Below are 15,924 nucleotides of genomic sequence, written 5' to 3'. Positions count from 1 at the left end.
GAGTAGTTGTAACCATATTTCTGGACTTGTACAATCAGTTAAGTTTTTTCGTGGAAACAAAAGAACATACTCCTAGAGGTCCAGCAGGAGCACTGTACTGAATAAATTTAAGTCAAGACGCAATAAGAACTAGTATTGAATTTATTAAAGGACTACAGCCCCTTAGATTGCATTATCAACACCCATTTTTTCGGAGATATGCTCCCAATAAAGTGGAGCAGCCCCTTAGATGGCATTATCAACAGCCATTTTTTCGGAGATATGCTCCAAATAAAGTGAAGCAGTAGGCATATTCCTTTGATTAGGGAAGTTTTTATGCAAGATAATATGAAGTTTAATTCAAACAGGAACACATGGAAGAAATACAACTTTGTAGAAGGCATCACTTACCTGCCGTTTTCTTGTAGACATTTATGGTTAAAAGTGAAGTACCATATGAAGTGACTTTGTTTATGGATGGTTCTTACTGGTTATGAAAGTAAATTGGTCATGCCGATTGGTCAAGAGATGAACAGCACTAACCATGCTAGTTGAAATTTTATTGTGTTAGCAAAAGTTTTTTGCTAGTTGCAATTGTGAATTCTTTATGTTGATAGATGTAGAATGAATATCATCAAGAACTCTATTTTACAGTATATTGTTGAATAAGGATCTTAGTGTCATTCTCCATTTGCCATCTTCTCAGAGAAATTTATGAGCATAAATAGTGTAGTATACAAGGCACCTATTGGTTATAAATGTGAATGTGACATGCCAATTGGCTAGAAGATGTAAAGCATTAACCATGTTATCTTATGATGGAAAATAAGGTGCTTTGTGAAGGTTTAGCTACAGATTGCAAAGGCCCCTGGAAGAAAAATTAGGTTTTTGTGGCACTATTTACTTGCTGCATTCATGTAGAAATGCATGGATAAAAGCGAACATACAAAGCTCCCCTGTTTGTTTAAGGTTTATATTGGTTGCTAATGCGAATCTGATATGCCGAATGGCTAAGAAATGAATAGCATTAACTATCATTATTGAATTGAATTTGCCAAAAATAGTATAAAGTTCATGAATGAGTTATAATCATGTGGAAACCACCATTAACTTGCTGCTTTTTTGACACAGATTGGAGACAGATTGCAAGGGCTCCTGAAAGATAAAATCGTAGACACCAAGTGATTTTACAAAGTACAAAGCATGATACTATATCCTGTCCTGTCTTATGAACTAAGGTCTTTGTGGCATTATGTACTTGCCGTTTTTTGTGAAGAAGTCCATGCTTAAAAGCAAAGTAAAATACACAGTTCACTTGCCTGGGGAAGATTTCTATTGGTTGCCAACTGAAATTGGTATGCTGATTGGCTATAAAAACAATATCACGAACCATGGCATCTAATGTCCTAACCTGAGTTAAGGTGCTTTATGATAGTTTAACTATAAATCATAGCAGCCTTCATAAGAGTACAGCTGTGGGGAAAATCAAATTTGGTATAAACAGTGCAAAGTCCCCTAAGACGACTGACTAGGAATGATAAGGTTTTTTGTGGCATTATGTACATGCCACTTTTGTGAAGAAATATATGTTTAGAAGTGAAGTAATATGTAAAGTTCCCTTGCCTGGGGAAGATTTCTTTTGGTTGCCAACCCGAATTTGGTATGCTGATTGGCTAGAAAAAGAATAGCATGAACCATGACATCTAATGTCATTAACTTGAGTCAAAGAGCTTTATGAAAGTTTAATTATAAACCATAAGAGCCTTTACAAGAGTACAGCTGTGGGTAATACCAAATTTGTCATAAACAGCATAAAGTCAATGAACGAGTCATAATTATGCGGAAAATGTTTTCAACTTGCCGCTCTCCTGAAAGTTGTGTATACACTATGTTAAGTCCTTAAATAAGGTGCTGAAATTTAAACCACTTGTTAACTGCATAATATAATGCCATTCTTTGTTTGGGAATGGTTTCTATTGGTTATTAATGACAATCTTTCATATTGAATGGATAGGAAAGGAAAGCAACAACTATGTTACTTTGAATATACTGTGTTTATTAATGTGAGCTTTCTATGCCGATTTGCTATGAAATGAATAGTGATATCCATAATAGGTTAAACCGTAATTTGACCTAAGGCACCATGAGAAGTAACTGAAAAGTGTTGGAAATGCAGTATCAGTTTATGCATGAAAGAGTTATAACTCAGTAAAAGGCTTTATGAACTTGCCGCTCCTGCAGAGATGTGATTTATCGGCATACTGATCTGTAGGCAGAGTAGAAGCCCATTGGTTTAATTCAGCGAGTTTCTGTTTTCTATTGGATGGTGATGAAGGGCTTGGCTAGCATATGCCTAACATTGGTCTATAGACCTATCTTGAGTTACGTCTTCCTTACTGAAGACGATTTTATGAACCTGCCACTCCTAAAGAGATGTGATTCATCAGCAGACTGATCTGTAGGTAAAGCATAATTCCATTGGTTTACCGCAGCGAGTAATTGCTTTGTATTGGATGGTGGTGAGGGGCTTAGCTAGTATATACCTAATATTGGTTGAAAGACTCGATCTGAGCTAAATTCTTCCTTAATGGAGAAAGTATGAGGAAGAGACTAAAAGAAATGATTTAATTGGTTGTAGAGTCAAGTTTATATCCTCAAAGACTGACTGGACAGTCAAGTAGCTGGCGAGTTATGCTTATTTGCATTCTTGATTTTAATGTGTCATCTAACTTCAATGTTGGGATTGTGATTTGGATGTTTGTGTTTTTAAAAACAGGATACTCAGGACTAGTTAATCAGGATCTGAAGAAGGCATATTGCCGAAAGCACTTGTCCTGTTTCTGAGGATATAAGTTGATTTTATTTATTAAAGTTTTAATTTTATTTCACTGTGGTGGAACATTCCTTGTTTTCTCTGCATCTTCTTGCCTCTTCTGGAACGTAGTTTGGTAGTGTATACCTGATTTCTTTTTATATTTTCAACTAATGGAAGCCTGGGGAGATGTGAAAGAAACAAAAAGCTTATGCCAGTAACAACATGTAGACATATAATGATAGAAACAGGTGCAAAAACAAGACTGGAGAGCTATGCTAAAACCACAGCACCTTTAAACTAAATTGTGAGGAGTGAAGAAAGCAGAGGTAGGGTGATTGCAAGAAAAACAAAAGGTTACTATGCATGCAGTTTACTGTAGATAGAATTACAGCTAGTATACAGGGATGCAGCTCTGGCTAAGACCCGACAGATCAAGGTGCAAACAGCACTCTGTATAATGGAGATGCCAGCCAGGGAGGCAAAGAAGTGAAGAAAAGATGCCTGATCCCCTTTCCCAAGGAGGATGAGGGGCATATTGCATGGCATGTCTCCTGATAATGTATACCCAGTACAGACCAGGGATCTAGTGGGAGTTGTCCACTCAAAGGGAGGGATATGAGTGATGGTCCCATGCTGCAGTCACTTCACACCAACATATGGAGTAGTCATTTAGTATTCAGGAAATAATATGGCTGCACTGCAGAGTGAAGAAAAGCCCTACTGTGTGCCTCTATGACAGCTGCATTGGGACCGTCGGTTATCCGGAAAGGGAATGAATGGGCAAAGGTCACGACAACTGACCAAACTCTTGGCAGGTATAAAGGACCAAAAGCAACTAATGGAAGCATGGACTGTAGGCAGAAAATAACAGAATATGATGAACCATGATGCATGCTTTACAGGAAAGAGAGTGTAAACAAAAGCGAAGGATGGCTATACAAATGGAAGGTAGGACAAAATAAATTGCTAAGTAATCTAAGGACAACTGGGTGAGGAATGATGAAACTTAACTACTGACTAATGATGGATGGAGTGAAAAGGAGCCCTTACAGGCAATCTCATAAGCAAAAAATTCAGAGATGATGAATGAGAAAAGTAGTAACAATAACAGTTCTGTCTACTAGAAACAAACTAGCAGGTAACCATTTCAAGGGTTTATCAGGAGTAAAAGTTCCTGGAAGTGTTAACAAACCACACTCTAAACCAAGGATGAGAACACCATAAATGGTGAAGGTTAACAAAGTGGGCATGGTCTTACAAACAAGAAAGGAATGGAGAGGCAGAATGACAGCACTGGATATTACTTTGCCTAAGGGGCAGTTTGATAAAAAAGGAAGGCCTGCAATTATTTTATGGGGTTGATTTTTTTCTTTTCACAGGCAGTTAAGGTACCTTTCGGAAAGGCAGGCAGAATAACTACAGCTAAGGGTAAAAAACGTTAATTAAAATTAGAAAATGTTTAAAAAAGTGTGCATGGTATGATGAAGAGGGCAAATTATAATGAGACAGCTGAACTGGTTGAAGAATGAAAAGTAAAAGCTAGAACAGAAAAGAAGACAGGCTTATAAAAGATAAGGGTTAAGGGAAAAGATTTAATAAATGGACTGGGTGGAGTGGAATCGCAAATGGGTGTACCGTTTTCAATGGAATGAAAGCGACCAGAGACTGAGTAACTGAACATAGTAGGTAAGATCTCCTACATGGAAATCAAAGGGCAGGAAAGATACCAAGTATGTTTCTATTAGTGCCAAAGAATGAGGGTCAGTACACTGTTATAGGATGAAACAGGAGGATGTCAAAAATGGGACAGATGGAGCAGTGCCCAGGACAGAAAAGGAAAATAATCTCTCGGTGGCCATGGAACGACAAGACAAACCTGCTTGATAAAGTGTCCAACAGTACTGCTGGCTAAGTGCTTGCAGAAACCTATCAAAGCTGTACAGCCCCTTCAACAGACTCTAGTACAGTATAGGAGGTCTGGGGAGGGGTCACAACAATGCAGTTGCAAATGGCAGGCTCATGAAGATGCCATAAACCTGTATGAGGATGTGGAGATTTGTTTCCCACATTTAATTTAATTTACTAGTTCACGCTCATTCAATGTACCAGGCTTGTAGGAGCAAGATTTGTTGAACAGTCTTAAGGAAACTATATATAGCAAAGACTGAGAAAGACAACACTTTAGAGTAATTATTATGCCTAAACTCATGTGTGCAGCACACTGAAAAAGGCTGCGGCAAAAGTCAACCAGATACTGTGATGTGATGAACTCAGAGAAAGCAGAGGTCATTTTTGTACTGTTCAGGGTGCACATAAAGCATCACCTAGAATAGTGCACATGGTTCTGCACAGCGCAGACAAAGCATCATCCAGAATAGTACACAAAGTTTTGCATGGTGCAGGTAAATCATCACCCAGAATAGTGCACAATGCTATGCATGGTGCAGGTAAAGCATTACCAGAATAAGTAAAGCAGCACCCAGAAGAGTGCACATGGTTCTGCATGGTGGAGGTAAACCATCTACAAGAAAAGCACACATACTCCTGGCATGGCACAGGTAAAGCATCACCCAGAACAACACAAATTCTGCATGGTACAGGTAAAGCATCACCCAGAATATTGCACAATACTATGCATGATGCAGGTAAAACATTACCAGAATAAGTAAAGCATCACCCAAAATAGTGCACATGGTTCTGCTTAGTGCAGACAAGATATCACCCACAATAGTGCACAGTTTTGCATGGTGCATGTAAATAATCACCCAGAATAGTGCACAACGTTAAACATGGTGCAGATAAAGCATTACCAGTATAAGTAAAGCATCACCCAGAATAGTGCACATGGTTTTGCATGGTGAAGGTAAAGTATCAGCCAGAATAGCGCAAAAAGTGTGCATGGTGAAGGTAAAGCATCAGCCAAAATAGCGCAAAAAGTTCTGCATGGTGAAGGTAAAGCATCACCCAGAACAGCACAAAAAGTTCTGCATGGTGAAGGTAAAGCATCACCCAGAACAGCAGAAAAAGTTCTGCATGGTGAAGGTAAAGCATCACCCAGAAGAGTGCACAAGGTTTTGCATGGTGCAGATAAATTATCAGATTGCTGCAGATAAATTATCACCCAGAATAGTGCACAATGTTATGCATGGTGCAGGTAAAGCATTACCAGAATAAGTAAAGCATCACTCAGAATAGTGCACATGGTTCTGCATGGTACAGGTAAAGCATCACCCAGAACAGTGCATCTAGTTCTGCATAGTGGAGGTAAAGCATTTTGCAGAAAAGTGCACATAGTCCTAGCATTCTGCTGGTAAAGCATTGCCTAGAATAGCACAAAGTTCTGCATGGTGCAGGTAAAGCATCACCCAGAATAGCGCAAAAAGGTCTGCATGATGCAGGTAAAGCATCACCCAGCATAGCGCAAAAAGGTCTGCATGATGCAGGTAAAGCATCACCCAGTATAGCGCAAAAAGGTCTGCATGATGCAGGTAAAGCATCACCCAGCATAGCGCAAAAAGGTCTGCATGATGCAGGTAAAGCATCACCCAGCATAGCGCAAAACATTCTGCATGGTTCAGGTAAAGCATTACCCAGCATAGCGCACAAAGTTCTGCATGCTTTGCAGAGGATGAAATATTGGGTATGTAAAGGAAGACAGGTACACTGGTGTAAGAAGAAAGGTCACGAGAACGGACTATATATATTTTACAGGAGGAAAGGAGCTGAGGAATATCATATAGATTCAGAATAAAGATCTGTTCAGGTATTTTAAATCCAGAATTCAAGAATACAGAATAATATGGTTGAATACAAGAACTAATAAGACTGAAGGCCCATACAGCCATGTGTGGCTGGCTGATAAAGATAACATTTGATAAGGAAGTGTATGGGGTGTTGCCCCTTCTCTCCACTACAACAGTCCTTAAAATGTTATTTTTAATACCACTGAAATACTTAGGCTTACCATTAGATGTTTCAGCAGTTCAAGCTTTGAATAGCCACACTACTCCTCATTGTATAGTAGAGTCAGGTAGGTGGAATTCTGACATCAAGACGAGAAAGAAAAAGGCACACGTGAGAGTTAGATAAAAAGAAGTTTGAATCGGGTATAAGCAATTATATTCTTAAACAGAGACTGGCAGTGCCCTGTAATGATCTGCCAGAAAGAGTAATGCAGTTCACATCAATAAAAGGATGCAGCAGAATTTCACGAGAGGTGATGAGTAGAAAAAGCAGCCCTTCAGGAGCTTCCTGCAATGCTGAGGCATATTCACAGATCACTGGTCTCTTCCATCATTATCTTTACAGCTGTGGGAATCATTTGGTGGATAAACTCTTCTGGTAACCACACACTCTGAGCCCAGCAACTAAGGATTCTACCCACTGTTCATAGATAGGTACTAGGCAAGCTGCCCTTGCAGGACATTTTAAGCCTAGCCAGTTTCCCCTGAACTTTGTGTCTCTGAGTAAACACTTTATTATGTTAACCCCCAACACCATGCATTACTATCTTAAATGTATATATCCACGGGTCTACTTCTAAATTTAGAAGTTTCAAAATGCTGACTTTCTTATGGTTGAAACCATAAGATCAAAATTTTAAAAATTCAAAATTTAAATTAAAAAAAATTAAAAACAAAACAAATCTTTTTTCTTTTTTTTTTTTTTACATTTTTGCAGGGGGGTCCCCTGCACCCACACACCCTCTGCTAATTAAATATACCAACTCCAAGATCGCACTACAGCAAGGAAAACATTAAATATATTGTTCCGCACTATACAGCGATCTCCATTTAAAAGGTTCAAAGCTTCAAAACTTTGATCTTATAGTCTCAACCATAAGAAAGTTAATGTTTTGAAACTTCAAAATTTAGAAGTAGACCCAAATTATTACATAACACCTATGTACGATGCTCTGTACAGCAGCTTATTTCAATCATGTCAAATAATCAGGCACTTTACAACTGTAACACTAGAGAAAGTTGCAAAACAAGTATACAGTTGGCCCCTTACAAGACTTGTCACCTTACAAATTGTCCACCAACAGCTGTCCATGAATAAGGAAATATATAAAATAATGAGAGCTGCATATTGCTGACATACCTGAGTATTGCAGATAATGTGATTGACCTACCTTGACTAAGAGAAGGTGGAGATGCACACACTTCAATGCAGTATAGCACATTATCCCCCTGAAAGATAAAAAAAAGATAATTTTTTACAGTACAAAAGAATACAGATTATGTTCAGAAATGCAATATAAACAATAAATAATAACTACAATACTGATTACAAATGTCACAATAAAATCAAGACTAACTCTCAGCTATAAGTGAGCAATGCAACTTGAGACAATAATTTCTTTACCTAAAATGAATATTTAGGAATGAATAAAGAATGTTCAAGACTTGTTTCTTTAAAATAATTCAGAATTTATGAATAACAACTGTACAAAAAGTGTGAATTATCACAGACTACCACAGACCAACAACCATACATTCCTAGTCTACACAGATAATGATTCAGGTTGATTATTTTTCCTATATCTATGCAGATCTACCTCATAACTGTTGAGAAGAGACACACCTATTAGCCCGTTATGCTCAGGTTATAGCTGAAGCCCTATTAGGGGAGAGTCTACAACCAAATATCCATTAATCCTTGATGTCTAATGCAGCAGTGATACACAACAGACATAGCACTATTGGTAACGGGATGAGGAATAAAAAAATACATTTCCAACAATTTAAGAAAGACTGTTATTTCATCCTAATGCCATATATGGAGTACCATAATTTACATTTTTAAAAAGAGCAGCATTAGTTAGTCTATTCTATAGGATAATGGGCCAATGTGTAATTAGGGTGGACCAGTCAGAATGCAGCACACCCAGTACATATTACATAATATGTAACATCATCACTGTAGAGGGTGTTGTGCGTTGACTTCCTTGGAAGTGCCGCTGTTCCTACACAGTAATATGCATCCATTAAGTACTTTCTAATATTAGACATTCATACCTCTCAACTGTTCAGATTTTTCCAAGATGTCCAGATTTTTGACTGATATTTTTGGTTTGTTCCTCATAAAATTTGTGGTTTTCTGGAGTTTTGTGGTAAATCAGTAAGGAATGAATTCACTAAATAATGAAAGGCATTTGAGATTCATACTTCACATCCTTAAAAAATGCATGGTAACACAAGACCTTGTATTCTAGCAATGTTCTATGTTTATATGAGCAATATTTAAAATGTGTCCTAATTTTGGGACTTTGTTCACCTATTATTTTTGCCTTTGTCCAGATTTTTGTGCTAGGAGGTTGAGAGGTCTGCAGACATTGGCTTGGCTCTAATAACTTAATGTCTTGAAGCTGTCAAATGTAAAACAGTGCTATGGTGCACGGCTACTATTCAGTACCTGTCCACTCTCTACAGTCTGAAGAGACCGTGTGTAACTATATCCTGGTCTGCCTCCAGCTACATAGTACTAAACAAGAGAAAGAAGCTGTTCATGCTGCTCAGTGTTTTCTCAGGCAATCGCTCGTTCTCCATTTGAGTATCTGTACACTATCACAAGATGTTATAAAAAGGAGCCTTTTATAGATTATACCAGCTTGTTATGTAGGGGTCACTCACATTCTCTGCTGTACCTGACTCAAACATTTATCAATTCATGCACTCTGACTGGAATAATCTAACCCAGAAGATGCACTGAATGTGTTTTTCTGTCAGGTTCACTCATGTCTAATGCTGTTTTTCCACTTGCCTGGTCCATTACATTCATTCAAGACTTGGAGAGGTGTGGAACTGTGAGTAACTAGCTTTTCACCAAAAAAGGAAAGAGAAATATTTTAATTCTGCTTAAAATCTTAAACTGAAATAAGCTTCATCTTTACTGCATTACCATTTATCACATAGGCAATCATACATTTATATAAATGAAAATAAACCATGATGACATATTTTCAGATGCAAATAATCTTCTATATAGAGCATTACATGGCTCATTTAATTCCTGCCTTCCCTTAAACCTCAATAATTCAACATTATTCTGCATGCGTTGTCCCACAATTCCCATTTTTTTCTGTGTAATTTGCTCCTACCCTATTCTAGACATCCTATTTTTAGTTGTTTTATCTCCGCTGCTGCTGCTTCTCCTGACATAGACTTTAATTTCCATTTAATAGTAATTGCTTTTTTGGCAGCCACCAGAACATAACTCAGCAAAAGCCTTACTATGTCTAGGGAATTCTGATTCTGTATCACAGCTAAAAAAAATAAATAAATAAATAATGTCCTTAGTTACACCAATTTGCTCACCTAGTATTTCTGGCAGAGTATCTTATGCCAGATCATTACACTCTCAAGCAATATGTTCCAGATTTATTTATTATTTATTTATTTAACATTTGTTTACTGTGAAAGTCTGACTTGGAACGACACAATTTTCAGAGGAGGCGCATGGAGAAACGTTCCAGACACGTCTTTGTACTGTGGGAGGAAACTTGAGTATCTGGAGAAAACCCACACAAATGCAGGGAGGACATGCAGACTCCACACAGAAGGCACCCCAGCCGAGAATCAAACTGGAGAACCTCTTGCTGTGAGGTGACAACATTAACCACTGCACCAATTACCTCTTTCTTCACAATCACACTTCCAACGTTTGCAATCTGAGGAAAATTTCTTTGAAGTCTGCTTGGGGTATAAAAATACCTATGAAAACACTTCCAAGCAAAAATCCTAAATCTTCTAGAATTTGTTGAATAACTGGGAGCCATACATATATCCTCCCATTGTTTCTTTGTGAATTGCTTGTCCAGTCTCTGCCCAATCCTTTCTAACATTCAGTGACTGATTCCTATAGTTATCATGCAATATGTTATATGCCCTTCTAATTATCCCATTTTAACAGCAGCTTCTGTTCTACATTCTACTAAATGTTCTACCAGTCCCGGGCTTCCATGTAGAACCCCCTATTCTTCTCTCTTTGCCTAGCCTCTGATATCAATCCTTGACAAGGAAAGCAATCTCTAGCCTGCATTCCATATGTATTCTTGGCCTCCTCCCATTCCCCATTTCAAGGTCTCTTTTCTCCTTTCCCATGTTGGCTTAGTTCGTAAAATACTTTCTGCTACTTCATGAATATAACATTCTGTATGGTTATTGTCATTCTCCTTAAGGATCTGCATGTAAAATCCCGGTCTCTCCTTGTTTCTTGAGCTTCACCACTTTTCATTATCATCCCTTCCCACTTTGAATTACAGCTTTCTGGTTCTGCTATGTATAAGAACCATAAATGTGTAGCTCTGAAATATCCCATCAAACCAGGTAATCCCAAACCACCTTCTATTGGAAGGATCAACTTATCCCACTTGACTCTTGCCCTCTTCCTCTCCCAAATAACATACTTCAACTCTTTATTAATTGCTATCACAATTTCTCTGGTTGATAAAAATATACCTGACCCGTACATAAAACAAAAGGGACTAAAAACATTTTCACTACTTGTATCTTGCCATACATATCCATAAAAAAGAGCTTCTACTTTCTCAGTGTTTGAATTATTTTAGTCTCTTCCCACATATCCTTAGCTGCAATTACAGAATTATTTTTAATCTATACTCCAACGTATTTATTTTATCGTATTCCCACAAATATGAGTATTGCTGAACCAGTTTGTACATGGGTACATAGTTTGCAGCTACTTCCTTTGTTCTATCTTCATTCATTTTATATCCCAAAAGACTTGAACTCAGAATGCTCCCCAACACTGAAATGTCCTTTTCTGGTTTTATCAGGTAGAAAAATAATATAATCTGCAAATAAAGCCAGCTTTTCCTGATTACCATACCAATTATATCCTTGAATTTCTGGGTCCCTTATTTTCTTTGCTAGTGGTTCTAAATATAATGCAAATAACAAAGGGGAAAGCGGACACCCCTGCCTGGTTCCCCTGCTCAAACAGAACTTTTCAGAGAGGACCTCCCCCCCTCATTTCTGCCTCCAGTACTTCATATATTCTCCTAATTAACCTTACTATCTTGTCAGGGAATGCAGATGCTTCCATTGCTCAAACTCATATAATCCCAGCTTACTCTGTTGAATGTTTTCTTTACATCAAGACCCACCAACAACAGTGGCATTTTCTTACATTCTGCTTCCCTCTGGATAATCATTCTATTAATGTTGTCAAATGTTTGCCTTCCCTCCCCAAAACCACACTGATCCGTGTCTATCAATTTTGGCATCAACTTTACCATTCTTTTAGCCATTATAGACAATTTACACGCATGGTTTAGAATCAAAATGGGCCTGTATTAAGCTGAATCTGATGGGTCTTTATCATCTTTAGGTATTACAGCCACTACAAGCTTTCTTCCAGGATGAATTTGGATATATTTATATGTATTTTTTGACAGAGGAAATTATGTCACTAATTGTATGATTGGGTTATGTATACAAGGGTGGGTTGGGCCAGTATTACAATATTCTGATGAAGTTTCTATTTTGAGACAAAAGCGCTTAAACAATTTTACAGATTACTGGCTTGGTTCCTGTGGCTTTTTTATAATATAGAAAGTGTTACCATTATGGCAAGAAGCTGTTATTACCGCATGTTACATATAACAGCTTTTTTAAATGTCTAGTTTCAGCTTTTGTGTTACATGCATACAGTAAAATCTGGCAGGTAGATCTTGAATACAATTGTTTCTTCTCATATCCATTTGAACCCATGTCAGCTTTTACAAGACTTTTTGTTTTAATGAAAACCCTAAAAAAAAAAAAAAAAAAAAAAAAAAAAAAAATATATATATATATAGGGTCTATGTTATACATTTGAACTTTTAAAACTTTGAATACCATATGTTCGAAAACATATGGTCGAAGTTTGAAAGACCGAATATATAATAATAATAAAAAAGAAAAATATACCTTAATGGTGGGAATAGGGGGGGGTGTGGGGGTGCCTTAATGGTGGGAATAGGGGGGGCAAGCCCCGCTGCACCCCCACACCCCCCTACTTAAATATACCATCTCCGAGACCACACTTCAGTGCAGAAAAGGGAAATTCTCCCATTCTGCACCATATGGCACCATTAAGTTCAAACTTCGAACTCTTGAAATGTCGATCGTATGGTGTCGACCATATGACGTTCGACATTTCAAGCGTTCGTTGTTCTGACAGGAACCCCATATATATATATATATATATATATATATATATATATATATATATATATATATATATATACCACCATAACCTATAACCTATTAATTTAATACAAACACACAAAAATATGTACATCTTCAAATAATGAAGTCTAACCCTCCTAATATGAACAATCATCTCAGATTGACAGTTACACTCACAGGCTTGAATTAACCTCTAATGAAGATTATCCATGCTAAGATGCATGGTAGAGACTTTGCTTCTACTTACACTAAGTGTTGTCTGTTTTTTGTTGTTTCTTATTCCTCTCCAAGATGTAGAAAACAAGGTGAATGCTTTCAGAAAACATCTTTTAGCCACTGAAAAATATCCCTTGTCAGCTTGTCTCCATAGAAACATGAGAACCAGATACAGAATTGCCTTCAGGTACAAGCTTCTCATGTTGCAGTCTAACTATTGGCTAAACGAAAACTGTTCACTACATTCAATGCTCTTTTCTTAACTTGCTTCCCCATAAAACTTATTACATTAAGGAAAGGGCCTTAATTCAGTCATTCCCCTATGCAAAAATAAGAAAAAGCATATCAATTTTACTTGTATCATGCTCTGTATACTTTTACAACTATTCCTTCACCTCAACAATCTACGATTACAGCCTATTTTCTTAAACCTGCTTCTTTCCAGGCTTTCTTCTCTTTTTGCATTGTAGTGCCTACATTTCTTACAATTAAACAAGAAGAAAGGAAGAGGAAGGAAATGGGTATCTGTTTACTTTAGCATCCATATACCACACAAAAATAACTGAAAATACTTTACTATAAAACATGTAGTATATGTCATATTTTATAAAAAAAACTGTTAATAACAAAATTAATTTTTACTTAGTTGCAAAAAAGTCCAATATTTACAGGTTTTCTTGTTCTCACATATTTCACAAGTAGAACTGATTCTTTGCAATTGCACATTTATTCATTAATTTCTGAGTTGTTGGTTTTCTTCCCGTTGTTCTCCATCTCCCAACTGCAGTCTCTGGTTTATTTCCAATGTACTCCTGCTTCTTCTATTCAACTCTTGTGCTTTTCTCTGTCTCTGAAGCATTTTCCTTTAGAAAACTGGAAATAATTTCACTGGCATAGTCTCTCTATGACCTTTATAGGATCATAGGAAGTTGCTAGGCTATTTGCTCTGAGGCCCTTATAAGCCTAGCCAAGAGTTAAGCACATGTTTAGACACGTCAGCACCTAATGCGCCTGTCCAGCAGGGATGCAGGTGGAATCCCATGGGTGTATTTTCTGTTTCCCATCCAGTTATCCTGGTTGCTCTTAAAGAGGGATAATGAGGTACTCTGCATGATGCAGACAGGGAGTCTGTTCCACAGATGGGGAAGTCTCTGCCACACAAATCTGTCCCACCAGGTTGAGGTCACGCTTGTGGGTTACTCAAGTGGAGCTTGACTTGCAGATATGTAGCAGTCCCATCAAGACAGGGTCTGAGATTGCTTTGTATGCCACACAGAGTCTGTATGAAACTGAGTAGAGGGACAGGGTTTTAAGCCTATCTGTGTATGGGAGATGTTTGAGGCCCTGGATTCTCCTGGCGTGGAACCTCTGTTGTTTCTTCAGCTGCTGCATGTGCTTTGTGAGGTGCATGCTGAAAGGGGTGTTGTACTCAATAGTGGGCCTTATAAAGGAAGAATACAGGGATGTTATGACCTCCTTGTCCCTGGATGAGATACCCTTACTTATGAAGTTGGCCATGCAGAAAGCTTTCTGGACAATGGAAGCAACATGGTGGTCAAAAGTTAGGTTGCTATCAACCTGGGTGCCCAAATCCTTCACAACTGATTGTGTGCTTAGGACGCTGTTATTAATGTGATAATTTGTGGGGATGTCACTCTCCACAAAGGGGATGATGATGCATTTTTTGGTATTCAACTTGAGGCCATGTTTCTGGCATCAGTCAATCTTTATTATTAGAAGAATAAGAAGCAAAGCCCCCTTCTGTTTGATAGTTCACTTTTGGTTGGACAAACTTTTCTATTTCATCCTTAGCATGTTTTGCATCAAAAATTACTTTGACCCTCCAGGAAAATATTCTAAAGAAAGCTAGATACAGCAGCTTGAATCTCACACCTGCCTCTTGACATTCCCTGATTGCTGGAATAAATTTACTTCTCTTCTGCCTGGTGTACAGGAAATTATCCTTTTCCACAAACACTCCACTATCTCTAACTTTAAATACTTTGTCCTTCTGCCACAGTTTTGTCAGAATCAACTCTTTCTCTGGCAGTATTGCAAATTTATCATTAAAGGTCTTGGCTGCTTTCTCATGGCCAGGTTTGGAGCATACATATAATGTGCCTTTTCAGTTAACAACTCCTGCTGTGGAATACCAGTCTGATTGCTTATTTGTGCTTTCATAAATTTGATATAGTCTGTTCCTTCCAGTTTCTCTTGTGCAGCAGAAAATCTCAAGTTTTCCTACATGTTCTGTCCTCTAATTTCACCAGTTTTTGAAACATCTCTTCTTGAGCAATCTCATATTCAGCCAGCCTTTTCTTCATTTCTACCTCTGATTTTTGTAGTTTTCTCAGCTCATCTGAATATCTATTAAAAGCTTCTTCTATTTTTTTCTTGCCTTTTCTTAGGTGATATACTCCCTCCGTGTTTCATTTAATCAGCTCGGAGTACATTTGACTTATTTTTTCCCTCTAGATTACTGGAAGTCACATGTTTTGCACCGAAGCTGCTTTTTGCTAAATAGCTGCAGGATTCTTCCCAGCCAGTGTTTTCGGCTTACCTTTTATGGTTGATTTTCTTTCAGGTTCTCTATATTTCTTTTTTGCTGGCATCCAGGTGGTGTACTTACTAGCCAGTAACTGAAATTTGTCCAAAAAGACAAATTCACAGGACCCCTTTCCTGAGTTTTTGTTTTTACACCAGAAGAGTTGAAATTAA

The 15,924-nt window shown here is 37.7% G+C and overlaps 1 protein-coding gene across 1 annotated transcript in view; it reads right to left on the bottom strand.

The window, feature by feature from the left end:
• LOC122816501 (coronin-7-like) overlaps positions 1-15,924 on the bottom strand; it is a 3,324,782-nt gene that overhangs the window by 358,636 nt on the left and 2,950,222 nt on the right. Inside the window, exon 11 of the mRNA XM_044089332.1 lies at positions 7,929-7,986. Within this exon, the coding sequence (XP_043945267.1) occupies positions 7,929-7,986 (58 nt within the window). The remainder of the gene's footprint in view (positions 1-7,928; positions 7,987-15,924) is intronic.

The sequence above is a fragment of the Protopterus annectens genome, chromosome 12.part0, assembly GCF_019279795.1.
Source record: "Protopterus annectens isolate FY-2018-M chromosome 12.part0, PAN1.0, whole genome shotgun sequence".
In the NCBI taxonomy this organism is placed as follows: domain Eukaryota; kingdom Metazoa; phylum Chordata; order Ceratodontiformes; family Protopteridae; genus Protopterus; species Protopterus annectens.
The sequence above is the reverse complement of the archived record's forward strand: the minus strand, read 5'-3'. Positions and strand labels throughout refer to the sequence as shown.